This window comes from Ovis canadensis, chromosome 20 (assembly GCF_042477335.2).
Source record: "Ovis canadensis isolate MfBH-ARS-UI-01 breed Bighorn chromosome 20, ARS-UI_OviCan_v2, whole genome shotgun sequence".
Taxonomy (NCBI): Eukaryota; Metazoa; Chordata; class Mammalia; order Artiodactyla; family Bovidae; genus Ovis; species Ovis canadensis.
In genome coordinates, this window is record NC_091264.1 from 46,107,157 (window position 1) to 46,135,120 (window position 27,964).

Below are 27,964 nucleotides of genomic sequence, written 5' to 3' on the forward strand. Positions count from 1 at the left end.
ATGGAAACAGTGGCTGACTTTATTTTTCTGGGCTCCAAAATCACTGCAGATGGTGATTGCAACCATGAAATTAAAAGACGCTTACTCCTTGGAAGGAAAGTTATGACCAACCTACACAGCATATTGAAAAGCAGAGACATTACTTTGTCAACAAAGGTCCATCTAGTCAAGGCTGTGGTTTTTCCAGTGGTCATGTATGGATGTGAGAGTTGGACTGTAAAGAAAGCTGAGTGCGGAAGCATTGATGCTTTTGAACTGTGGTGTTGGAGAAAACTCTTGAGAGTCCCTTGGACTGCAAGGACATCCAACCAGTCCATCCAAAAGAGATCAGTCATGGGTGTTCATTGGAAGGACTAATACTTTGGCCACCTGATGCGAAGAGCTGACTCACTGGAAAAGACCCTAATGCTGGGAAAGATTAAGGGCAGGAGGAAAAGGGGACCACAGAGGATGAGATGGTTGGATGGCATCACTGACTCAATGGACATGGGTTTGGGTGGACTCTGGGATTTGGTGATAGACAGGGAGGACTGGCGTGCTGTGGTTCATGGGGTCTCAAAGTGTTGGACACGAATGAGCGACTGAACTGAACTGAACTTCATTTATTTTTTCCTTTCACAGAGCCAGTGTGTCAAGGGCCCCTTTTCCTTAATGGATTTCCACATGTTCTTTTCTCTGCCAAAGTTTCTCAGGTACCCATAAGGGGTGATTCTCCATATCCAGGGAGTTAAGTTGAGCCAAAAAATGGAGCAAGCAGCTTGAAGCATCCTTGTTTTAGGAGTCTCTATTCTTGCAAAGGTGGCTCAGCTGAGTTTGAAATGCCCACTGAATCCACTGGGGCTGCTTCTGCACCTGAAATAGACCTGGTGGGAGGTGAGAAGGTGCATTTGCCACCATTTCAAAACCATGTCTGCCAGGTCCGCTCCTCTGGAAGCTTCCTCCGACCATGGGACCATGGGGTAGTGGCTACCAGAACCAAGTAGCACTCTAGTTTATCACAACCGCAGTCACTTTAATCTCTGCAGGTGGAAGCCAGCATATGCAGACTTGGAAATCCCAACATCCTCTCTGACTTCCCACTCTGTGAATAGATCAACAGGTGAAGATGGTAGATTATTTCTATACATACTTCTATCTTTACATAAATTTTCACGTTTATATGAGGTTTTACAAGGAACAAAGTGATTTCTCATGTGCACTCTGTTTGATTGGCTTTTCAAAACCCTGGGAGATGCTATTATCCCACTGTACAGATGAAAAGCCTGATTTTTCAGGAATGGCAGATGACACACCCCCCAGTCAGACACTTGAGAAATGATGGAGCTGGAATACAGACAGAGATATTTTTTCTTCCAAACTCCCATTTCTTTTCAGAATATCTCACTGCAGGTCTGTGTTATGTGTACATACATGTGGTTATGTATGTATGCACAGACATACCACTTTGTACAGGCTTATTATATAGGGTTTTTTAAAAGATGAAGGCTGTGGCCTTCTATTAATCCAGCCTTATGAATTCATCAGCTATTTCTTGAGTGTCTAGAACATGCTAGGCAATGTCAGACTACAGCTTGCAATACAGCATGGACCATCCAGGCCTCCAGCCCCAAAAGCACAGATTTTAGAGTAGCAGAGATATGGTTAAAACCAGACCTTGACTGCAGAGGACAGAGCAGAAGGGGCAAAGGAGAAGGCAGATTGGGAAGGTGTGCCTTCTAACTCCTGTGTAAGGAAATGGCCATTGAACCAGGTAGTTAATGAAACTCTTCTTCCATCTTGGTATCATATTTCATTTCTTCATGCCAGGCTGGAATTTGGGGAGACTGTTCCAATTCCAATATTTTATATACAGCTCTCACAAAATAAGTGGTGTTGAAAAATTAAATAATTTTATTTGTGCTGTTCTTTAGAGTTCCAAACAATTTTTTCATTCTCATAGTTACTTAAGGTACATATTACATCCATTTTACAGATGAAGAAACTGGGGTTCAAAATGAACTTGACAAGGCCACAGTTTTTAAAGATAAGAACCTTAAGTCCTTGAATTTATGTTCACTTTGCACCATCCCAGCAGAATATTAGAACAATTTCCATTTTGCTGGAAAGCAGGGTTTGTTATTCCAGTATTGTTTTGTGTGCCTACCAACAGAGGACAGGTTACATAAATGATGAGGCATCCCCACAGTACAAAAACATTAGACAATGCACAGTACCCTCTGTGTTCACATTTGGAAAGTTTTCCAAGATATACTGTTAGAGAAAAGAGCAACTGTATACAGTCAGCTATGTTTTAAGAACGAAAGTTGGAGATAGGGGGAAAGAAAAAAATACATTCACGCTTGACTCACATTGGCATGAATTAACAACAGGCAAATATACAAGGAAAATAACGTTACTTAGGGGGCAGTGGGACAATCCAGTAAAGGAGTGGATTCTCAACATATGCCTGGTTATTTCGATTCCTTTGAACCCTCTCAATGTATCCCTGGTGATCCATTGGCTAAGACTGTGGGCTCACATTACAGGGGCCCTGGGTTTAATCCCTGGTAAGGGAACAAGATCCCACATGAAAGAAAGAATGAAAATGAAGTCGCTAAGTTGTGTCCCATTCTTTGCTACCCTACAGACTGTAGCCTGTCAGGTTCCTCCATCCATGGGATTTTCCAGGCAAGAATACTAGAGTGCGTTGCCATTTCCTTCTCCAGAGGATCTTCCTGACCCAGGGATCAAACCCTGGTCTCCTGCATTGCAGGCAGATTCTTTATCATCTGAGCCACTTTAAAGAGCCCAGTTCCCACATGCTGCAACTAAAGATCCTGTGTTCTGCAACTAAGAGCTGGAAAAGCCAAATAAATAGATATTTTAAAAAATGTATTACTTATTCAAGAAATTAGATACATTTTTACCAATGAAGGCTTCACAATAATAGTTCCCATCCCTTCCCTTTCACTCTTCTTATCCCCAAGACACACAGTACACACAATGAAAGAAACCCAGAGTAAGTTTTTAATAGAAAAAATTTTGCACATGCAGGATCAATCAGTGATATCAGAACACTGACACCAATCCATTTATTTCTGAGCATTGATGAGTTTGACAGACACTCTGGATCCAGGCATCTCTTTGTAATGAGAAGCTTTTGAAACCTAAGGGAAGAGAAGAAACCAAAGTAAATGTATTGGGGAACTTCTTTCTTATCCTTCCTCAACATATGCAGAAAAATGTACCAACCTGTTTCCTCGTAACTGGTGTGCTTCTTTCTGAGTATTGTGCGTGCTAAGTCACCTCTGTCTTATTCCACTTTTTGTGACCCTATGGACTGTAGCCCTCCAGTCTCCTCTGTCCATGGGATTCTCCAGGCAAGAATACTGGAGTTGGTTGTCAAGCCTTCCACCAGGGGATCTTCCGAAACCAGGGATCAAACCCATGTCTCTTATGTCTCATGCATTGGCAGGCGGGTTCTTTACAACTAGCACCACCTCATTTCCTCACAAACACATTCCCTGTGGTAAGAGGACACAACATCCCTGGAAAGATGCTCTAATTTTGCTCTTCAGATAGAGTTGCCAGATTTGGCTAATCAGTTCAGTTCAGTTGAGTTCAGTCGCTCAGTCGTGTCCGACTCTTTGCAACCCCATGAGCTGCAGCACGCCAGGCCTCCTTGTCTATTACCAACTCCCAGAGCCTACCCAAATTCATGTCCATTGAGTTGGTGATGCCATCCAACCATCTCATCCTCTGTCTTCCCCTTTTCCTCCTGCCCTCAATCTTTCCCGGCATCAGGGTCTTTTCAAATGAGTCAGCTTTTCACATCACGTGGCCAAAGTATTGGAGTTTCAGCTTTAACATCAGTCCTTCCACACAGGACTGATCTCCTTTAGGATGGACTGGTTGGATCTCCTTGCAGTCCAAGGGACTCTCAAGGCTCTTCTCCAACACCACAGTTCAAAACCATCAATTCTTTGGTGCTCAGCTTTCTTTATAGTCCAACTATCACATCCATACATGACTACTGGAAAAACCATAGCTTTGACTAGATGGACCTTTGTTGGCAAAGTGATGTCTCTGCTTTTTAATATGCTGTCTAGATTGGCTAATAAAAATACAGTATGCCCAGTTAAATCTGAATTGAAGATAAACAATTTTTGTTGTACTATAACATGTGTGGTTGTTGTTGTTTAGTCTGTAAGTGGTGTCTAACTCTTTGTGACCCCAAGGACTGTAAGCCTCTAGATGATTCTGTCCATGGGATTTTCCAAGCAAGAATACTTCAGTGGGTTGCCATTTCCTTCTCCAGGGGATATTCCTGACCTAGGGATTGAACCCGCACCTCCTGCATTGGCAAGTGGATTCTTTACCACTGAGCCACCCAGGAATCCAGCATAGTGTGTCCCATACAATATTTGGGGGCATACTTATATTAAAACAATTATTTGTTGATTAACTGATATTCAAATTTAACTGAATGTCCTATATTTTATCTGGTTAACCATATCCTTAGATGCTACTAGGAGGAAACTAGTTAAGTGCACTTGAGCACATCAGCCCAGAGGGACAAGAAGTCCCTAGCCTGGTGTTACAAACAGAACTTTCTGCACTGACAGACATGTTCTGTATCTTTGCTATCCAAAGCAGAAACCACCCAGCAACTTGAAATATGCTTAGCGCAATTGAGGACCTGAATTTTTTAAAATTTCATTTAATTTAAATTTAAAATGTCACATGTGGCCTGTGGCCTATAATGGACAGAGTAGCTCAAGAATCAGTCATGTATCTCCCTCCAAATGTAGCAAATGGGATTTAAAACTGTTGGTGGTTAAAAAGTTTCATCACTTAGGAATAAACTCACAAATCCCTGCATATTAATGATCTGTTTTTGTGCAGATAGAAGTTCTGTTGCCAACACATTAATCTGGAGTATTCACTCCGAGTATTTCCTGAGTATCTATTATATGGGATGATGTGCTAGGATATGGAGATATATGACAGAATTTTTCAACCAGCTCTCTCCATAGAAAATCATGTTAACTGCATAATCCCAGTATTAGAATGTAAAAGGCTCTGAGGTGCCCCATGTGCTGAGCAGGCATCGTAAGGAATGAAACAGCACTGACTTGGTCATATATGCCAGCTGAGTGCTCCTTTTCTTTCCATTATTGTAAACAAACATTTAGTAACCACAGACCCAATAAGGCATTAGAGAAGATTCTTTTATAAATCATATCGGCCAGCAGAGAAAACAAACCAGTGGCTCAGACAATAAAGCATCTGCCTGCAATGGGGGAGACTTGGGTTGGGTCCCTGGGTTGGGAAGATCCCCTGGAGGAGAGCATGGCAACCCACTCCAGTGTTCTTGCCTGGAGAATCCCATGGACAGGGAAGTCTGGCAGGCTACAGTCCATGGCGTAGCAAAGAGTCGGACACAACGGAGCAACTAAGCACAGGGCCACTGAGAGTTATCAGAAGATACTGTCTGATGAGGTTAGTGCAGAAACCTTTTGGCAGAAGGTAGAGTGTGGAAAACAAATGCAGTGTACGGTGATTCCAAGTTTCACTGCAGCCCTAGTAGCTGTGTAGGGCAGTGGGATATGTATCAACAGTGGTTCATTTCAGTTCAGTTGCTCAGTCATGTCTGTGACCTCGTGGACTGTAGCACACCAGGCCTCCCTTTCTGTCACCAGCTCCCAGAGCTTACTCAAACTCTTGTCCATTGAGTCAGTGATGCCACCCAGCCATCTGATCCTGTCGTCCCCTTCTCCTCCCACCTTCAATCTTTCCCAGCATCAGGGACTTTTCAAATGAGTCAGTTCTATGCATCAGGTGGCCAAAGTATTTGGAGTTTCAGCTTCTGCATCAGTCCTTCTAATGAATATTCAGGACTAGTTTCCTTTAGGATGGACTGGTTGGATCTCGTTGCAGTCCAAGGGACTCTCAACAGTCTTCTCCAACACCACAGTTCAAAAGCATCAATTGTTTAGCTCTCAGCTGGCTTCCCTGGTAGCTTGAATGGTAAAGCGTCTGCCTATAATGTGGGAGACTCGGGTTCGATCCCTGGGTCGGGAAGATCCCCTGGAGAAGGAAATGGCGACCCACTCCAGTATTCATGCCTGGAAAATCCCATGGGCCGAAGAGCCTGGTGGGGTACAGTCCATTAGTCCAACTCTGACATCCATACATGACTACTGCAGAAACCATATCTTTGACTAGATGAACCTTTATTGGCAAAGTAAGGTCTCTGCTTTTGAATATGCTGTCTAGGTTGATCATAACTTTTCTTTCAAGGAGTAAGCGTCTTTTAATTTCATGGCTGCAGTCACCATCTGCAGTGATTTTGGAGCCCAGAAAAATAAAGTCAGCCACTGTTTCCACTGTTTCCCCATCTATTTGCCATGAAGTGATGGGACCAGATGCCATGATCTTAGTTTTCTGAATGTTTTAAGCCAACTTTTTCACTCTCACGTTCATCAAGTATCTCTTTAGTTCTTCTTCACTTTTTGCCATAAGGGTGGTGTCACCCTTATATAACAATGGTTACTGGGCAGATATTTTTATATAGAAACAGAAATAACCATGTCCTTTCTGGGCTCTGAGTGTGCTTTCTGGGCTGCAGCATCCATTCCCTGGTTCACTCACCAGAGAGTTGAGTCCCAGCCCCTCTGTGAGAAGCTGGGATGTCTACATACCATGCTCCCCTTCATGGAACAGTCTAATGGGGTAAGGCAAACAACATGGGATCTGATCAAGACAGACTTTATTTAGACTATATTTTAAAGGCTCTCAACAGGATGATTCAAAGAAAGTAGCTTGGAGTGAGAAATAAACAGAGAGAGGTTACTTTGTTTATTTTACTTTTTATATTTGAGGTTACTCTACACATGCTTCTTTTAACACTTGACACACAGATGTTTGCAGAAGGTAACAGTCTCTCCTCATATAAGCTCACGTAATGGGGCTTTTATTTCTAGATGGTAGACACCCTCTCGTCCGTAGTTTCTCTCTCTCTTTTTTTTTTTTCTTATTTATTTACTTATCTATCTAGTACTGCTTTGCTTTGCAAAGGGTTGAGTGTCTCTTAATAAATTTTAATGTATATTGCCAGGAAATTTTCTCAAGAGATTATACAACTGTGGCAATCCTTTCTCATCCTTATCATCCTAAGTCTTACTAGTTTTAGGGCTTGTCTATCCATAGGTGAAGGGCTTCCCTCATCGTTTCAGCAGTGAAGAATCCACTTGCAAATGTAGGAGACTCATGTTCAGTCCCTGAGTCAAAAAGATCCTCTGGAGAAGGAAATAGCAACCCACTCCAATATTCTTGCCTGGGAAATCCCATGGACCGAGGAGCTAGGCAGGGTACAGTCCACGGAGTCACAAAGAGCTGGACACAGCTTAACAACTAAAGAATAACAACAACATCCATAGGTGAGAAATGCTATTCCTTTGTTGCTGTGATATGCATAACCTAACTTCTAGGAAAGTGAACACTTGTATATATTTTGGTTTGTTTTTTCTCATATGCATTTTCTATTTGAATTTGATAAAATGTATACAATATCCTGTTTAATATTTTTTCTATTATTGTTTGCCCTTTTCTTAGCAGTTTGCAGCTGTTCCTTGTAAATTAAGGTCATTAACCTTTTGTGTATAATGTTTTGCAAATCCTTTATTTCGATGTACTGCTTGTTTTCTACTCTCTTTATGGTATATTGCATCTTTATTTTTATCCTATGTGGTCTGTGTACCTTCCTATATGGCCTTTGTGTTTCCTGGATAGCTTAATAATGACACCTCCCCCTCAAAATACACACATACAAACTGAGGTTATAAAAAATCTTCCCTAAAATTTCATTTAGCATTTCTATTTTACATTAGATCATTAATCCATCTGGCTAGATCAATTTTAGATAGGTCTGTCTGGAGAAGAGCTGAGAACGAGCTCACCAAAAGAAGTCAGAGGATGGGTATTGCAGAGAATGAGATCAACAGTGCAAATGTTTTGAAGTACAAAGGAACCTGGCAGGTGGAAGAGAGACCAGTGTACCTGGACAGAGAGATGTAATGAAGTCAGGTAGGTAGACTGAGGCTAGAGGTGGTCATGGATGACTCTTCAGGACATGGAAAGGAGTATGGTGAATAAATTAAGATATGTATTAAAGGTATGAGTAATGTGACTTACCAATTTCTTTTGGTGCTATACTGATATTGCTTATTAAGTTTTTTTATAAATTTTTCTACTTATTAATGATACAGTTTTCTGGGTGTAAATATAGACTGTATCTGCCTTTTGGTAGATCTCCTGATGATGCTAATGTTGGTTTGTTACAAGATCAAGGTGCTGAAATAAAAAAGAGAGGGAAGAATTCTGGAGCTACATATATGAGCCCGGATTCTTAATTTTAGTATGTAGGGGAAACCCTCAATTAAATTTCTAATGTCTTCTAATAGCACACATGCATTATGCTTAACAGGAATATTTATAATTGAATTCAACAAATGACAAACCCTTAAAAGATAACCTGCTTCTAATTTTAAAATACATACAATTATTTTTTACAACTGATTATAAGATGTACCACACTTGTAAAAAAAAGAGCTCACATGATACATTTAAAAAATAGGAAGTGAATGGCTGACAGATGGATTAAAGGGAGGATATTGCAGTACAGATTATTTGGAAATTTTAAATGAGATTTTGTAACTGATTGTGTTGTGTTAAACTGATCTGTAGTGTTCAGAATATCCTATATAACTGAATGATGATTCTATCTCAGTCTCACGTCTCAATAAATCTCTGAGATAAACTTTTGTCCCTAGTTCCCAGATGTCTTCAGTAATTGGAAGGCCTAGGTTTACCATTCTCATCAACTTGCCCCATTTTAAATGGTCCTCTCCAGGACCCTTGAGGCATGGTGGATGGAAACCTACTCAAGGGCTGGAAACCAAAGAAAGCTACTGAGAGTTTATTGCCCACTAGAGAATTTTCCCAAGTGGTAACTAGGGCTTTTGGATATAAACAGTGACATTTCAAAGCAGGAGGCAAAAAACTATGTTGGAGAGGAGAAGCTAGCCCTGAGCAGTGTGGAATGTTCTCTGGTTGGGGAGTGGTCTCTTAGCAGTGTCTCTTAGGTAACAGCTTGTCAAACGACACCTTCTCTGTTTCTTTGAAGCTCTCAAAATAAGTTGCCAATGCAAACTGAATTTTTCAGAATGGATTTTCTACTGGTAAAAGAAGATGTTATTACCAGCCTGTTAGTCTGTGTGTGATTAATGTCACCTCTGGTAATAAACTGACCCTCTAGTATTCTAGCACTTTATTAAGTGTTTCCTAATGGCTCAGCCACTGATCCAGCTCAACATTTTCTCAGCGTCATTATCAAGTGTTTATTGTATGCTGGGATCTATCCTATCAACAATTTAATAGGGTTGGGAACAATTGGGATCCTTGACCTAAAGGATGTTTTGATGAAATACAGAAAATTAATACACTGTATCATTCACTCTTAAATAGTCCAATAAAAATTTTGTTATTGGAACCCAGAGGGGAGAATTCAAGTCTTCTCTAATTCCTTTCTTCATTTACCACAATAAATTACCTTATCAAGTCCTATGGTTCTTTACCAAACCATCTTTCCACTTGTCCCCTTTTTTCACTTGTCATATATTAAATGTGTATTGGCTAACACAGAAATGTGTGGCTTTGTAAAGCAATCATCCTCCAATTAAAAATAAATTTGAAAAAATGTAGGAAAAAATAAAATTAAAGTGCTGTGCGAAAAATAACATGTGTGGGTCACACATTCTGAAGATTAACCTCACTTCCTGAATGTATATTCCAGGATGATCACCTCTCCTCTTTCTCTTAAAATTCTCAAGAAATTAGGATGAAATTAGTAATACTTGGTATGTGGGCAAAGTTAAATCCTTTATGTATTATTGAGTTTTACTGTTTTCATAATTCTGATAATCTCCTAGAGAGCCGTTGGTTATAACATAGCCAGTGATTACAAGTACTGGCTTCCTGACTTTGGGGCTTAGACAAGTTGTTTACGCCGTCTTCCATTTCCTTTATCTTTAAAACTGGGATAGGAATAGTACTTATCTCTAGGATTGTTGGTTAAATTAATATGCTGGACCAACATTGACACCCATAAGTGCTTAGTAAGTTTTGGGTATTACTCTTGAGCCACCTGCATACTCATACTGCTGAGCCCATCTTTTCATCACAAGAAAAGCCATACAGGAAAAAATGGACGCAGGAAGATGAGGTCACACATCTAGTTAAGTGTTGGAGCTGGCAAGCTGGCAAGTCAATGAAAAGTATCGCAAGCCTTATATAAAGCAGTTCCAACCTAAGAATCCAAGTTCTCCAACATAAAGATATTGTTGGGCAGAAAGAACATGGTCCTCTTAGGGTACCCCTACCTGAGATTGGACTTTCCCCAAACGGATTTTCAGTCTGGCTATCATTAAAAACCTGGGAGATTCTAATGTGTGGCCGTCAAGATGCTCATTTCTTTTTCCGCCTCTTTGCCTTCACCAAACACCCATACACTAGCCAGGTTCTTTGGCTAGTGGTTTCAAGGCCAGGCTGGAGGTGGGGCTGAGAGGCAGGCGAGTAGCTCAGGAAGAGGGGAAGAGTGGGATTGAGGCTCCAAGACTGCAGGATGTCTGTGTCAAAGTTAAGAGGAAGGTGTGTCCAGGGGACCAGCTACTGTTTAGATGATCTCTTCCCGCACATCTGGATTTGAATGCTCCAAACCAACTGATTTCCGTGCAAAAAGCCCCAGCAGTGTTTGTGGGTGCGTTTCCCTGGGCTGCCTAGGTCCCCCACTCTGGCTTACTCAGCCTCCTTGTCTACTCCTTTAAGTACAAACTGAGTCATCCAAAATACTCGATGAGACTCAATCCTGGAAAACAGGATCCTAGGGATTTTTGTACAGAGCTAGGTCCCCTGGTGGCTCAGACAGTAAAGCGTCTATCAATGTGGGACCTGGGTTCGAGTCCTGGGTCGGTAAGATTCCCTGGAAAAGGAAATGGCAACCCACTCTTGCCTAGAAAATCCTATGGATGGAGGATCCTGGTGCAGGCTACTGTCCATGGGGTCGCAAAGAGTCGACACGACTGAGCAATTTCACTTCAGGTCGTCTTTTGGGTTGGAGCAGCTGATTTACTAGATCTCCAGTAGTAAACTACTTTGGGGAGAACTACAGTCCTGCTCTAACCCTTTAAGGGCTGCGTTGGGAACCTAGAAACTTGAACCTTTTCATTCAGGCACTAATCTAGGGTTCCTGGAGAAGGCAATGGCAAACCTACTCCAGGGTTCTTGCCTGGAGAATCCCTTGGACAGAGGAGCCTGGCACACAAGTCCATGGGGTGGCAAGAGTCGGACACGACTGAAGAATAGCACACAACCCACCTTACATACAAAACTACTAGGTTAGAAATTAGCCCCAAATATCAATCTGTAAATGGGGGAGAAGACACAATTCGAGTCTAGATTGTTCTGAGCTGCTGCTGCTGCTGCTGCTAAGTCGCTTCAGTCGTGTCCGACTCTGCGACCCCATAGACTGCAGCCCACTAGGCTCCCCCGTCCCTGGGATTCTCCAGGCAAGAATACTGAAGTGGGTTGCCATTTCCTTCTCCTATGCATGAAAGTGGAAAGTGAAAATGAAGTTACTCAGTAGTGCGGAACTCTTAGCGACCCCATGGACTGTAGCCAACCAGGCTCCTCCGTCCATGCGATTTTCCAGGCAAGAGTACTGGAGTGGGGTGCCATTGCCTTCTACCACATGTTAACTCCAGGCAGCTTTTCAGAAGCCCCTTTCTAAACACGTGCTATTGTTTCAAATAGCACTTCGAAAGTTAACCGGAGACCCTGATTTCCTTACCTAAGGAAATGAGGGTTCATTGTAGAGCAAGGCATCTGAGAGGGTCTCGCTGTCTTGCTCAACCCGTTTGCTCTCATCATCCAAGTAATATGTCAAAACAAGTTTATCGAGGCGAGTTAAACCCTTAGGCCTTATCTTCCAAGGCCACATCACCTTACTATCAGAAACACATAACTACTTTGTGAATCAAGCCTTAATCGATTTATCACTTTATACTTCGAACCTTTTGTTAAGATTCAAAGGGAGTTTTCCTGTAACGCTTTAGCTTCCGTAAAAGTTTAACTTACCTTTTGTTGTTTTACAAATACAGTGATACTAGCTCTTCTTTTGAAAGAGTGGGGGCTCTGAAAAGAGCCTTTGGGTTTGAAAGCACTTCCGGAAACTCAAGTCTCAGTCCAATTACTTGCCCTTGGCCTTGTGGTGGCTCTCGGTTTTCTTGGGCAGCAGCACCGCCTGGATGTTAGGCAGAACACCACCCTGAGCGATGGTCACACGGCCCAGCAGCTTGTTGAGCTCTTCGTCGTTGCGGATGGCCAGCTGCAAGTGACGCGGGATGATACGAGTCTTCTTGTTGTCGCGCGCCGCGTTACCCGCCAGCTCCAAAATCTCGGCCGTCAGGTACTCCAGCACCGCCGCCAGGTACACCGGGGCCCCAGCGCCTACCCGCTCGGCGTAATTGCCTTTGCGTAGTAGACGATGGACTCGCCCAACGGGGAACTGGAGCCCCGCCCGCGAAGAACGAGACTTGGCCTTTGCTCGCGCCTTACCGCCTTGCTTGCCACGTCCAGACATAGCAAATACAAAAAAAAAAAAAAAGAGCAAAAAAATAAAAAAAGACTGCCTGTCAAAATACACCAAGTCTAAAACTAAGTAGAACACTGCTGCTTTTATAGGCATTTCCTGGGGAGTAAATCCGGTTGTTTGATTGGTTATTAGCGAGACTCAGGTAAATAGCCAATAGAATAGCTATATTTCCATACCTCATTTGCATAGTTCTGCCCATAGATGACAACCTTGCTGTTTATCTTCCAATTAACTAAGACGCGTTCTGCATCCCTCATTAGCATAAAGGCCCTATAAGTAGCAGAAATCTGCTTCCTATTTTCCATTTATCTTTCGTGTTTTCAGGTTTTAAAATGCCTGAGCCAGCCAAGTCCGCTCCTGCCCCGAAGAAGGGCTCCAAGAAGGCGGTGACCAAGGCCCAGAAGAAAGATGGGAAGAAGCGCAAGCGCAGCCGGAAGGAGAGCTACTCTGTGTATGTGTACAAGGTGCTGAAGCAGGTCCACCCGGATACCGGCATCTCGTCCAAGGCCATGGGCATCATGAACTCCTTCGTCAACGACATCTTCGAGCGTATTGCGGGCGAGGCATCGCGCCTTGCGCATTACAACAAGCGTTCGACCATCACATCCAGGGAGATCCAGACGGCCGTGCGCCTGCTGTTGCCCGGGGAGTTGGCCAAACATGCTGTATCCGAGGGTACCAAGGCTGTCACCAAGTATACCAGCTCCAAGTAAACTTGCCAAGTAAGCGTCTTTACACCTAACCCCAAAGGCTCTTTTAAGAGCCACCCACGTGTGCACAGAGAGAGCTGTAATCTATGCACGTTGGACTTTCATTATTGGGCCTAAGGACTGACGGAACTAGAATGCTAATCTGAATGAGAAGTTATATTTAAAAAAAAAACAATAGAGGCTTTGTAATATCTGTTTAAGAGGCTTGCAACTAGACAAGTCTACATCACGGCTGAACTGTGGGTTAGTAACGGAAGGCAGGGAAACTAGGCGGGCGGAGGAAAAGTGTCGCAATTGTATTTAGCATACAGTGTGTAGCACACAAAATTCCCAAACCAGGGAGTCGCTGGGCAGGACGGGTTAAGGGAGGGGAAAAGCGCACCTAGGAGTAACGTTTCCATCCTCTAAAAAAGGTGAGTAGATTAAAGGCATAAAATCTGTGCTACAAGGGAAACAAAGAATTTAACGATTTGGGGTAAGATGCAATGTTATTTGATTACTTAACGTTAAAACCCTGTGATCTTCAGTGTTCAGTTTTCTTTGACACCTGCGAAAAATACAGAGGCCTGTCTGGAGCTCACTATTCAGGGCTCCATTGGAACAGCTCCACAATCACCGGCTGCCTAACCTGGAAGTTATGCTAAGAAATGAAGTGCAGCCCCGGCCTAAATAAGGTAGAAGTGTAAATATAGGTCAATGGCATATGCTTTTCACATCAGCTCTTCAAACTGTTTCCAAGTCCCTTAACAGCTGTCATAGGATTTTCCCATACCTCTAATGAGCCTGCCCCATGCTTGAGGATCCAAATCAGACGAACCTCTCCTCTGCCTAATCTGTTTACCCAAAATAGGTTCAAACAAGGGTTTGAAAATTAGGTTCAAACATAGGTTTAAAAAACCCAGGCTGCCTACAAGGTTTTTATTTCGTTCTCTTCCTGTTTTCCTCACATATAAATTCTGGTTTGTCTTTATTGGATGAAGTAATTCTTGCTTGATTTCTCTTCAATACAGGAGCAGGCTGACTAATCATTAACACTTAACAGTTTATTTCTGAAGAGTCCACCGAGACATTGTTTACCTGAGTCTTACCTTAATCAATAGAAATGTGACCTGAATATATAGTTCGTCTAGCACTGGGCACTTTTGAGTTTTCTGTTTCTCTTCCCTCGGCTCATGCATGCTAAAATTTTTGCCGTTTGGATACACATTAGTGGTTTTTCGATTAGATCATTAAGTGATTGGCGCAGTGCTAAAGAATTCAACCCACCTGCCTGTGGAGGAGATGCAACCATCCCTGGATCAAGACAATCCCCTGGATCTTGTAGACCTTCTTGGAGTAGGAAATGGCAACCCACTGCAGTATTCTTGCCTGGAAAATTGACTGAACGACTGAGCCTGAGCAACTGATCGCCCACGCACAGTAAGAGATTTTGTTACTGTTGAGTCGCCAAGTTGTGTCCAACTCTTCTGTGACCTCATGGGCTGTAGACTGCCAGAGTCCTTTCTCCATGGGATTTCCAGGCAAGAATACTGCAGTGGGTTGCCATTTGCTTTTCCAAGGAATCTTCCGGACCCAGATATTGAACCTGAGGCTCCCGCCAAGTCTCTTGCATTACAGGTGGATTCTTCACCCCTGAGTCACCTAATAGGTGGCAAAGGACAGGATCGAATTTGGTTCATTTCTAAATCTTTTGGGGGTTGTTTGAGGATTCTGATATTCTCTGGCAATTGAGAACATAGGATCGGGAAGCTGGTGTTTATCTTTCTAGCCTTTGATGGGATCAACTGTATTTGGTGTTTTGTGTCTATATACTGTGTGTTCTTTTAACTAAAAATCAGAGTTTCTTTCAAAATTGTTTGTGATTACTCAGTATGAGTCCAAATAATTGTTACTATCAGCAAAAGCAATATTCCTGCATCAAAAATAATGTGAATATAAAATAGCCACCTAAAACTTTTTACCTTAATAAAATTGTAGACTTAACAGTAAACTGAAGGAAAAAAACAAGGAAATAGAATCTTCTTCATGGAATTGGCCTGTCTTGGTATCCCAAAGCCTCAAAAGTTTATGATTCAGTAATTAAAAAAAAAAAAATTGTCTCTTCTTTAAGTAAAGTCAGAAGAGAGAAGAAATATGCCATTATAAATAGAGCTATTGAATCACGTTAAAAAAAAGAGAGAAAGCACTTCCAATACCTGTATTAAAACAAACATTTAATAGTTTACAATCCTTAAAGAGTTCATTGTGAGGGATATGGCACTGGAAACTAGAACTTCCTCCCAACCTTTGAAGGATATGAAAGACTTAACTCATATTCTCAGCGATAGTGTTCCTCAAGGCATCTCTAATCATAATCACATTTGTTTGTTTAACCGATTAACATACTTAAATCTCTGTGCTGTTTTTAAATTAAATCTTTAATTTTTGTTACATTTCACAATTAGCTCCTCTAAAAATTGTACGGTGGTTGAGAATCTTAAAGCCTTATGAATACAAATAATTTTAAACAAATTATCTACTTCAGCAGGAAATTTTAAAAATTATAATGTAAACTCAAATTTTAAATAGCTTATATAAAGGCTAAATACATCAATTTAAAATAAGAGGAAAATCAAATTCTCCTGATTCTTTAAATGTGGCTACGTCTTAAGTGGTAACTCAGGGAAAAAAAGAGAAAGTTTCATGGAATTTAATTAGTAGTGATTGTTAACAAGTTATGAGATAAGAAACAAAACTACTCCACTATCTTCAAACAACTTAAATATTTTAATACATGGCTTGTAATTCTATAGGAAAAAAATCAAACATTTCTAATATAACTTTTTGGATAAATTTACTGGCTTAAAAAATTTGCTTTAAAAATGGATCTATGTCTTTTTATTTATTATTGTCATAATGTAAAAGTAATGTTACCGTAATATTCTAGTTTACCAAGCTTAGGGATTATTTTCTTTCAAAAAAAAAAGAGCTAATTTAAATTTGCTAAGTTACTTCAACTTGGTTTAGTGATTAGATGAGTTAACATCTATTTATTTAAAATTCTACATTGTGTTAACTATGCATTGAACTAAATTATCACAAAATAGTGATAAAGTGGATAGGGAATGTCACTTTTAAAATGCAATTAATTTTTATAAGATTACAAATCATATTGACTCTGTGTCAACTTAAATCGTGAATTCAAAGTTTAATAGATACTACAAAATTTAGGTGGTATTAAATTGAGTAAATGAATGCCTAATCTTTGGATACCTGAGCAATTTCTAAATTGGAGAGTACAAAATACACATCACTAAAAACAGTTAGAACTGTGCAAGCCTTTTATTTTTACACAGTTGAGAATGATTATAGATTAATAGGTTAGAGAGCATATAGATGCCTTCGGAGAATGGGAATAGGTATGCTTGTTTTTGCCACTTTAAATCTGTAAAGGGTGTAAGTAAAGGATACATGTGAGCCCAGAGAACAGGGAAGGTTTTGGACGGCCTCCCAGTTTCTTTATGCCTGTGAAGGAATACAGTTGCCTGCTTCCTAGTTGTTAATACAAACAGCTCTGACTCTACCAAGTACTATAGCTACAGAGAAACACAAATCTATACACAGACAATGGCTATGTTTCGTCTGTTCATTTAATGGGAAGTTGTTCATTAATGCGACGTGTGTGTAAGTCAGTCAGTTGTATCTGACTCCTTATGACCCCATGGCTCCTCTGTCCAGGGAATTCCGTAGGCAAGAATACTGGAATGGGTTGCCATTCCCCTCTCCAGGGTATCATCCTTACCCAGGGATCAAACCTGGGTCTCCTGCATTGCAGGCATATTTTTACTATCTGAACCACTGGGGAAGCATGCATTAACGTAGCAATTTCAATTTAATATGTGCTGTCTTATTTATGCTGATAAAGTAAATGCACTTTAGAGCTGCTGTTAAAACTTTGAATTTATCATTATATTTATCAACCATCCCCTCAATAAAAATTGACTATCCAAATAAAACCACCCACAGACTTTATAGTCATGTAACCAAAAATAACTCCAACAGCAAGCACAAACTAGTTCAGATTTTACAAAAATGTTGATTAGCTCAAAGACGTAACAAGTGATTGAATCTTGCCTTATCTCCAATTAGTATAACTTGAAAAACCATAAAGGTGGGACAGTGAACATTAACAAGTCAATTTCATGTTATTGTTTCAAAATATATGGATTTTTTTTTTTTACAACCTGGGAATATATGTAATCCTTTTAAATAATAAAAAATGAGATCATAGATAAAATATTCTTATTAGAACATATCAATCTATATCACTTACTAACTGCTAAGAGGATAATACAAATAATTTAAAGTATAATTACCTAAAAGATTTTAATTTTTACTATAAAAACAAAACTTTATTTTTACTATACTAAAATTTTATTTCTAACCATAATAATAATGATATAATCTACATCTGAGTAGTCTCAAACTCTTATCATTTGAAATTGTACTAAAAAATCCATGTGACTTGTCTTTTCTTCACTTGTAACATGTTTCAATTATCAGATGTTTCCTGAAACTAATGTTGGCTACACTTATCATATATAAAATAAATGCAATCTACATGTCAAACAAAGACTTTAACAAACACACCTCTAACTAATGTAAAATTAAAAGTTGTATTAAAAGAGACATTTTAAAAAGTGTCAACTTTTAACAATGCTGTGCTGTGCTTAGTCATGTCTGACTCTTTGCACCCCCATGGACTATAGCCCACCAGGCTCCTCTGTTCATGGCGATTCTCGAGGCAAGAATACTGGCATGGGTTGCCATGCCCTCCTCCAGGGGATTTTCCCAACCCAGGTATCCCGAGTTGCAGGCAGATTCTTTTTACCACCTGAGCCACCACGGAAAGTGAAAGTGAAGTTGCTCAGTCGTGTCCGACTCTGTGACCCCATAGACTGTAGCCTACCAGGCTCCTCTGTCCATGGAATTTTCCAGGCAATAGTACTGGAATGGATTGCTATTTCCTTCTCCAGGGGATCTTCCCAACCCAGGGCTTGGACCCAGGTCTCCCACATTGTAGACAGAGGCTTTACCGTCTGAGCCACCAGGGGGAAGCCCTTAATAATGCTAAAGTGAAGTCACTCAGTCGTGCCCGACTCTTTGCGACCCCATAGGCAGTAGCCTGCACCAAGCTCCTCTGTCCATGAGATTTTCAAGGCAAGAGTACTGGAGTGGGTTGCCATTTCCTTCTCCAGGGAATCTTCCCAACCCAGGGATTGAACCCAGGTCTCCCACATTGTAGACAGACACTTTACCGTCTGTGCCACCAGGGAAGTCATAATAATGCTAGGAAAGGCCATTTCCAATATTTTAAACTATGAGTGTTTTTAAAGCTTCACGACTAATGGATTATTTTTTTCACATAGTAAACACATTTAGAATTCTACCACTTGGATATACACTCTCATTGAAAAGTGAATCTGGATACTTACTAAAAGATTTTCAGAATTTGGAAAGTAGGAAGTCTTCCTCTTAAGATTCTACAGATCCAGATGAGATCTAGAATAGATCGCTTTTCCCTTCTTCTTCCTTTTGTGTTACTCTTTGACCTTTTCTCCATTATCTGTTTTTCCAATGATTAGATTTCAGATTTATTCTTCCCAAGTATTAGAAGACTCTCTGTGTTTGGCTTTCCCAGGTGGTGCAGTGCCTGCCAATGTAGGAGTCACATGAGACATGGGTTTGAGTCATGAATTGGGAAGATCTCTTGAAGGAGGAAATGGTAACTCAAGTATTCCTACCTGGAAAATTCCATGGACAGAGGAGCCTGGCCAGCTACAGTACACAGGGTCATTACTGAGAGAATGAGGACTCACGAGTATTTAAAAATAATTTAAAATCCTTGGAATGTAGTCCTCTGTACCTTGACTAAAAGTTCTTGAACAAAAGACTGTGTACTTCATAATTTATTTCTGAGTATGGCTGAAGTAGTTAAAACTGCAATTAGAAAAAATGACACTTATTTAACTTAATTCCATGAAGATGATCTTTGAGAGCTGTTCTATTTTCAGTTCAGTTCAGTTCAGTCGCTCAGTTGTGTCCAACTCTCTGTGACCCCATGGACTGCAGCACACCAGGCCTCCCTGTCCATCACCAACTCCCGGAGCTTACTCAAACTGATGTCCATTGAGTCAGTGATGCCACCCAACCATCTCATCCTCGTCATCCCCTTCTCCTCCTGCCTTCAATCTTTCCCAGCATCAGGGTCTTTTCAAATGAGTCAGTTCTTTGCATGAGGTGGCCAAAGTACTGGAGTTTCACCTTCAGCATCCGTCCTTCCAGTGAATATTCAGGACTGCTTCCCTTTAGAATGGACTGGCTGGATCTCCTTGCAGAGTCCAAGGGACTCTCAAGAGTCTTCAACACCACAGTTCGAAAGCATCAGTTCTTCGGTGCTCAGCTTTCTTTATAGTCCAACTCTTACATCCATACATGACTACCGGAAAAACCATAGCTTTGACCAGATGGACCTTTGTTGGCAAAGTAATATCTCTGCTTTTTAATATGCTGTCTAGGTTGGTCATAACTTTTCTTCCAAGGAGCAAACGTCTTTCAGTTTCATGGCTGCAGTCACCATCTGCGGTGATTTTGGAGCTCAAAAAATAAAGTCTGTCACTGTTTCCATTGTTTCCCCATCTATTTGCCATGAAGTGATGGGAGTGGATGCCATGATCTTAGTTTTCTGAATGCTGAGTTTTAAGCCTACTTTTTCACTTTCGTCTTTCACTTTCATCAAGAGGCTCTTTAGTTGTTCTTCACTTTCTACCATAAGGGTAGTATCATCTGCATATCTGAGGTTACTGATATTTCTCCCGGCAATCTTGATTCCAGCTTCTGCTTCTTCCAGCCCAGCATTTCTCATGATGTACTCTGCATAGAAGTTAAATAAGCAGGGTGACAATATACAAACTTGATGTACACCTTTTCCTATTTGGAACAAGTCTGTTGTTTCATGTCCAATTCTAACTGTTGCTTCTTGAACTGCATACAGATTTCTCAAGAGGCAGGTCAGGTGGTTTGGTATTTCCATCTCTCAGAATTTTCCACAGTTTATTGTGATCCACACAGTCAAAGGCTTTGGCATAGTCAATAAAGCAGAAGTAGATGTTTTTCTGGAACTCTCTTGCTTTTTTGATGATCCAGCAGTGTTGGCAATTTGATCTCTGGTTTCTCTGCCTTTTCTAAATCCAACTTGAACATCTGGAAGTTCATGGTTGACATACTGTTGAAGCCTGGCTTCAGAATTTTGAGCATTACTTTGCTAGCATGTGAGATGAGTGCAATTGTGCAGTAGTTTGAGCATTCTTTGGTATTGCCTTTCTTTGGGATTGGAATGAAAACTGACCTTTCCCAGTCCTGTGGCCTCTGCTGAGTTTTCCAAATTTGCTGGCATATTGAATGCAGCGCTTTCACAGCGTCATCTTTTAGGATTTGAAATAGCTCAACTGGAATTCCATTACCTCCACTAGCTTTGTTTGAAATAGCTCAACTGGAATTCTATCACCTCCACTAGCTTTGTTCGAAGAGATCTCTAGTCTTTCCCATTCTATTGTTTATCTGTATTTCTATTTCTTCTATTTAAGACATATCAATTAAGTACTTGAAGATAAAAGAGATTTCAAATATTTTTTTATTATATATGTGATTGCCCTCATGAACTTTTTGTTCTCCTTCTTTGTTTAATATGCAAATGACAAAATGTTCCAAAGAGGAGACTAAAACCTACTACAGCTTTATAAGAGTCTTGATCAAAGTGGGGAAGTTGAGAGACTTTGATGCTGGAAATGGTGAAGATATAGCCTAAATGAAAATGAAAATACTGATTGAGAGTTGGTGGAATATATTACACAGAGGCAGCCTGTCACATTATGCTTCACAGCCAATCCTGAGAATTTAGAGAGAATTATCATCATTATTTTTAAATCCTCTTTGGTCTATGTAAGAACAGATTGTCCACAGTGAACTCTTTCCTACTGAAAATAATGTACAAACATGATATCCTGTTCATGGACAGTCTACAGGCATTTTCTCCCTTCTTTATATTATATAGACATCTTTTTTGACCTTTTTGGATGAAACCATCTATTTCTTGACATACCTTATACACAAGTAAACAGTGTGCTAATAATTAGTAGAACAACTTTGAGTTACTGTTTGACAGACCTACTATTCTGAGCCTGTGGTGTGATAATAATTACCTACTTATGAAGATGGGCTGAGGATTAAATGAAATTACAAATATAAAATATTTGTCCTAGAAATGATATGATGCCAGTAAACTGACGGCACAGCATTGCTCCCTGATGACTAAAGTGTAGCCCCTGGAGATAGAACCTCCAAATTTAACTCCCAGCTTGCCAATTATTAGCTGTGAGACTGATGCAAGCCATTAATCTCTCTGTGCTTCTTCTCTATCTTGAGGATGATAGTAATAGCACGTACCTTCTAGATGTTTGTGATGATCAAAGACCTCTAATGAAAAAAAAAAAAAGATCTTTAATGCATAGAACATATTTTGAAGAGTGCCTGGCCCATAATAGGTACTCACTTTTTGTGTGATGTTTAACAAGTTTCACTTATATCCTTCTTTACATCCTAAAGGGAACTAAGGCAGCTTATGATTGAAGACCTTGATAGGAATTTCAAAAGCAATATGAAAAGATTGCCAGTGGATTCCAGTGAATTTACATTGGCCCAACAAGTCAAACGAACATGCATTTTCTTTCTCCATTTATACTTGATTAGGTCCCTAAGCATATACCTAAGGACATAAAGAATGATAGCTATAATTTGTCTTGAAACTTCCAGATTTGTAAAGATGTATAGATTCAGTACTTTGCAGTTCAACAGACCTAAATTCAAAAGCATTAAAAATGAGTAGGCTTTTCCAAACTTTCACCTTGTGCAATCCTGGATGACTAAGCATGAAAATAAATTGGGCCAAATACACAGTTGCCTGTGAAATTGTCAGCAAATCTAGACTCTGATTAAACTTTCTGGACTCTGAAAATTAGCTTGACATATCCTCAAGTACTATATGTTTATTGTAAATTAGGAAAAAGAAAGTAAATTTGGAGAATCAGCGACTTTCTTATTGTCTCACATCAGTTCTGAGAGAGGAAAATGAGGCTTTGATTTGCTTATTTAAAGACTCACATAACCTTATCATCTAATAAGCAATTTGTATTATAATTAATAGAAAGAGCTAGTTTTGTCTTTCTATGGGTATTCATGGTGTTAGATGTCCCAGCTCCAGGCTCAGAGGGATGAAGGAACAAAAATGCCAAGGCTTGTCTCATTCTGTGAGGAAACTGACATAGATAGAGGAGGAGATACTGGGGTAAAACCTTGATCTTATCACTTTCAGCCCAAGTTCTCGAACAGTAAAAGAATTGGCTTCAAAAGCAATAAAGATAAAACCTTATTCCCATTTTCTTTTTTCTCTCTACTCCTCTTCTTCTTTGTTTTTCTTTATATTCTTTTCACTTTTTTCCCTAATATAATTGACCTTATCTCTGTTGTAGGACAAGATATAAAAATATCAACGATTTAAATGTGCCCTTTTCATTGCTGGATCTGCATGAACAATTCAGATGATAGATGTTACTCACTAGATTTTTAAACACATGCATTTTGGCTTTAGTGCACTGAAATACATATTTTTTTTTAAATTGAAAGAAATAAATACAATTACATATTTAAGAATTCTATAGAGATGATGCAAGTTCTGAGATCTTGAAAGGAAGAATGCCTGCTAGCTTCCAAGGTGGGTCAAGGATACCAGCAAGCATCAGGGTGAAAGTTTTTTGGAAGTTCTGGAAAGTGCTCAGCATGCTTGACTCTAAGCATCTGAGACTGAGCCTGACTCCATCAATTCTAGACATAAATAGTGTGAGTGGATTGGATTTTTTTTCCCCTACATATATATTTTTAAAGATATTTTTAGATCAGTTTTGGTTTACAACAAAATTGAGAGGGAGGTACAGAGATTTCTAAAATATCCCTTACCTCCCCCACCACACACACACACACAAACACGTGTAGCCTTTTCCATTATCAACATCACTCATCAGAATGGTATATATATATATATTTTTAGCCAACCAAGGATGAACTTATATTGACACAACAGCATGATCACCCACAGTCTGTAGTTGACCTTAGGATTCATTCTTGATGTTGTACGTTCTATGGGTTTGGTCAAATGTCTAATGACTTACATTTACTGACATGAAACACAATTTGATGGGCTCTTCCCCCTGCCCTCTGTCTCATGTTCTACACTGCAGTCAGAGTTGCACATGCTTTGCTTTTCTTGGTTTTTAGCCTCCCACATATGCTAGAACTCCATCTTTGTTATTTCTACCACAGAAGGAATGTAGACAGAGTTGCAGGATGGTCTAAGGAAGGGTTTCTTCCCTTTCTCCTTTGGCCCTATGGACCATCCTCTGGTTCTTGTTTGTTTAAAGGCCAAGGAGCCATCTTCAGTGATGATCTCTTGGAAAAAGACAAAGTCACTGTCCTCTTGGAGCTTACATCTCAGCCAGAGAAGATAGGCAACAAGCAATAGTTACAATAAGTAATTATATAGAATATGAGAAAGGAATTAGTGCTATGGAAAGGGAAAATATAAAACAGGGGAATCAAGAGGATCGGTAGATATAATTTGCACATTAGCACTCATTAAAATGTTCAATATAACAAGAGTAGCTAATACTAGTGTAGCACTTAGTATGAGCCAGCTACTAGTCTTAAGTGCTTTCCTCTGTTAACTCAGTTTATTCTCAAACAGTAAAATGTTAGTTGCAAAGTGCTTACCCAGCTCTTGGAGGAAGACCCAGGAATGAGAAAAAGAAGAGAAACCAAAGCCCTATACATTCTACTTTTGAAGTGTCTTGAGTACTTGTGTCTTCTTCTAGCACCCTAAGAGGAGTTGGAAAATATACTTTGTAACAGCCCAAGAAAGAGACTAAGCATTTGGGTATATTTCCATTAGGTGTGTGATTTGGCTTATTTAAAAGTGGGGAATGACTGCATCTGCCAGCAGCCCAGAGGGATGAGCATCTGAGAGAAGGGAGGCTTCTGGGAACTGTTAAAACTGCTTAATGTGGGAATAACAAGCTGGAACTCATCAACATGTCGTCATGCAAGCGCCTTCCTCATTCCTCACAAGCGGTTCCACAAGGCTCACCACAAAGCACCTCACCCTAGAAAATCCCCATCACCTTTGTCACTATGTCTCCTTTGTGAAAGCCCTAACACTCTTTCCTCACCTGATAAATGACTACCCGCCCTTCAAGACTTAACTCAAACCTGACTTGCTGGACACTAACTAGTTCATGCTCATCTTTTATTTACGAGTGCACACAGACTCAAGCACTGGAGGGTTTGGGTTTACTGTAGAGGGTGGCACACCATCCCACAGCTGTCCCGCCTGGGAAACTCAATCTCTCCGAGCCTTAATTTCCTCAACTATAAACCACGGAGTACCATTATAGGTACCTCAGAAGCTTGTGCAAGAATAAATGCATTGGTACCTATAAAGTGGTTAGAGCACTGCCCAGCACAGAACAAACATCCAAAGAACATTAGCCATTGTGATTATTGTTGTTCTGAGTCAGTATCAGATATTTGATGAATTATAGAAGTGAATTAATCAATCAATCTCTCTTTTTACAGGAGGAGCAAATGGGCTTTAGAAAAGTATTTTCCCACTGCTGGTCACCGCTGAACTTTATTATATCTCAAAAATAAGTCAATGAAAATGACTGATACCAGAAGCAGATAAAAAATATTTTCAACCATCATGGAAAAAGCAATGAGAACCTGGCTAAAGCATTTATTTTGAGTATAAAAATATTAAATGGTCATTTGAGAAATTTGCAAGAAGAAAAATACATAACAGAAAATTAAAACAAATATTAGTATCTCTTTTCTATATGTATATAAGACCTATGAATATATGAATATGAACATATATGAGATTCACCTATAAAAATATGTCATTTAAAAACCAAATTTAAGTATCATGCTATATATGTACACATATTGAGTTTTCTAAGTAATATGCCTAGAAACATTATTTAATGGGTATATTATTACTGATACAAGTAGTCCTCTGTTACTGGCTACTTAGATTGAGTTCCATTTTTATGCATTATAAGTCATATAGGTCACACTTCTTTGTATGTAAATCTTTGTTTAAATATTTATTTCCTTAGAATAGACTTCTAGAAGTAGAATACTAAATCCCAAGGTAAAATCATTTTTTAATATTCTTAATATATACATTGTCAAATTACCTTTCAGAAGGACTATGCCAGTTTATAATCCCAGTATAATTTAAAAATTCTTGTTTTCATAGCTGTCATTTTTACTGAGAACACTTTTAAAGCATTGTTAAACAGACAGATTTTAAAAAAATTGAACTGTAATTTCCTTTTTTGAGTGGAGGTAGTATTTTTCCCCATACTTTTATTTGCCATGAACCCATAAAAAATAAACTGCTGTAAAATAGTGGTCGTAACTGCAATCATTCCATGGGAAAGCACCATGTAAAGAATAAGTAGGTAGGATCTTAGGTTAAGATCAAGAAACAACTATTTATCAGGTGCCTCCTCTGCCCAGGACAATGCTGGAATAATGAACCAGGTGTGGCCCTGTGTAACTAAAACTACTTTTACCTACATTGTCTCATACAAGCCTCCTAACCAGTACATGAGAAAAGCGACGCTATGGATTGACTTATGCACTGCCCTTCTCCAAATTCATTTGCTGAGACCCTAACCGCCTTTGTAACTATATTTGGAGACAGAGCTTTTAGGAGGTAATTTAGGTTAAAGAGGTCATAAAGATGGGTCCCTAATCCAATAGGATTCCAGGTCTCACAAGAAGAGAAAGAGGGAGCCATCATGCTTCTGGTGCGCATGCACTAAAGAAAGACTATATAAGGACACAGCAAGAAGGCAGCCCTCTATAGGACAGGAAAAGAGGTGTCACCGGAACCTGACCATACTGGCACCCTGGCCTTTTCTAGCCTCCAAAGTGGTGAAGAAATAAATTTCTATTGTTTAAGCCACCAGTCTATTTTGTTTGAGAAGACTAAGAGTGAGATGGGAGAAGCAGAGCCTTTTGAAGATAGACTTCTTGAAATAAAGTCCCAGCTTTCCTGCTCACTAGCTCTAAGACTAGTGACTAGCAAGTTATGTAACTTTTCTGTGACTCAGGTTCCTCATATATAAAATAAATTCCTACCTTTTTTTTTATTTTTTCAAGGAAAAATACTTGGGACAACGATTCTCACATATATACTGTATATATGTGTGAGCTTATTTTTATGGTGCGTTTTAGATTTATAATGCAAAATATGAGTCTTTTTTCTATGAATATTAAATTATGGAATCTAAGAATTTTTAAAAATTCCATTCTTTGTTATTTTTACAGCAATGATATATTCTGTCCATTCCATAATCCAACCCTAAATCACTGACATTTAATGGCACAACCTCTAAGGGATCGCCAAAGTTCAGGGAAACCAAATACACGTTAAAAGAGTCCTCAGTAAAATGTAATCTAAGGAGAAAAAATTTTCAAAGGGTCAGAATGTATTAGTAGGCTGTGAAATCAATCTCATGATTTACAACCAGCATTTTTTTTAATAAACTGGATTAAAATGTATCAGAGCGCCCTTAAGGTAGCATTGTTTTCAGAGTTTTTGTTTCAGATGTTTGTCTGTAGGTGCACATGTGGGCACATGGATGTGAAGCAAAGAGAGTGAGAGATTTTTCTATTTTAAAAAATAGAAAAAAATTTTCTATTTTCTATTTCTTGCAATAAGAAGTTTGCAAGTCTCATCATCTGATTTCCTCTGAAGTATTTCAGAAGAAGTATTACATTATCGTAATCATTCTTTCCCCACAGCTCTGTAGACACACCTGCCAGGCCAGTCCTTTTAGAGATCTGGGTCTGTGGTTTCCAATGAGCTCTTCATATCAGGGTTCCTGCCTCAGATTTTATATTAAGAGGAGGGATTGTATCTGTTTCGTTGAGGGTTTTTGTTTGTTTGCTTGCTTGTTTTGTTTTTACAGTGAAGTGTCAAGGAGATGGGGATGGGCATAGGGGGTAAGATCTCAACTAACGAAACCAGAAATAAAACTCAGTTTAGGACACTCGCCACAAGAGAACCTGATTTTGGCCAAGCAGATATCATGTGTGAGATCTGTATTATTTACTTCATGCTTGAGGGTCTGCTATCAAGCTGTAGAGACTGAGAAGTTGTTTTAGTCACAAACAATCCACATGCCTGTAGATCATGATTTATTAGATTGTGTTTGCCCAAATAAGGTGGAACCCTGAAGTTTTTTCAACAATTCTAAAAGCATCTTTCAAGTCTGCAGTGAGACTTCTAAGATATGTGTTACTTCCTTCATGTACATAAATAATTTTCAACTAGAATAAAGGTGTGAGTAATTTATTTTTTCCACCAACTGGAAGCCAACCATTTGGAAGACCACTCAGGAAA

At 39.7% G+C, this 27,964-nt stretch overlaps 2 protein-coding genes across 4 annotated transcripts; one reads left to right on the plus strand and one right to left on the minus strand.

Annotated features, from left to right (window-relative positions):
* Positions 1-587: 587 nt before the first annotated feature.
* On the minus strand, positions 588-12,825 carry H2AC6 (H2A clustered histone 6). 2 transcript variants are annotated; one of them, XM_069564666.1, is made up of 2 exons: positions 12,175-12,825; positions 588-3,146 (listed from the first exon to the last, which is right to left on the minus strand). In XM_069564666.1, exon 1 carries the CDS (start codon positions 12,782-12,784, stop codon positions 12,287-12,289), a length of 498 nt encoding a protein of 165 aa, XP_069420767.1. In that variant the 5' UTR covers positions 12,785-12,825; the 3' UTR covers positions 588-3,146; positions 12,175-12,286. The 2 variants fall into 2 exon arrangements, with proteins under 2 accessions (XP_069420767.1, XP_069420768.1); XM_069564667.1 differs by having other exon boundaries at positions 588-1,081; positions 12,175-12,744.
* A 112-nt stretch (positions 12,826-12,937) lies between these two features.
* Positions 12,938-27,120, plus strand: H2BC4 (H2B clustered histone 4). Of its 2 annotated transcripts, none has more exons than XM_069564380.1 (2): positions 12,938-13,413; positions 25,123-27,120. In XM_069564380.1, exon 1 carries the CDS (start codon positions 13,024-13,026, stop codon positions 13,402-13,404), a length of 381 nt encoding a protein of 126 aa, XP_069420481.1. In that variant the 5' UTR covers positions 12,938-13,023; the 3' UTR covers positions 13,405-13,413; positions 25,123-27,120. The 2 variants fall into 2 exon arrangements, 1 of the variants encoding a protein (XP_069420481.1); XR_011251456.1 differs by having other exon boundaries at positions 13,000-13,814; positions 25,123-25,959.
* The last annotated feature ends 844 nt before the right edge of the window (positions 27,121-27,964 follow it).

Coding starts and splice junctions, on each gene's coding strand:
- H2AC6 (XM_069564666.1), bottom strand. CDS start 12,784: ATGCCTATAAAAGCAGCAGTGTTCTACTTAGTTTTAGACTTGGTGTAT.
- H2BC4 (XM_069564380.1), top strand. CDS start 13,024: ATGCCTGAGCCAGCCAAGTCCGCTCCTGCCCCGAAGAAGGGCTCCAAG.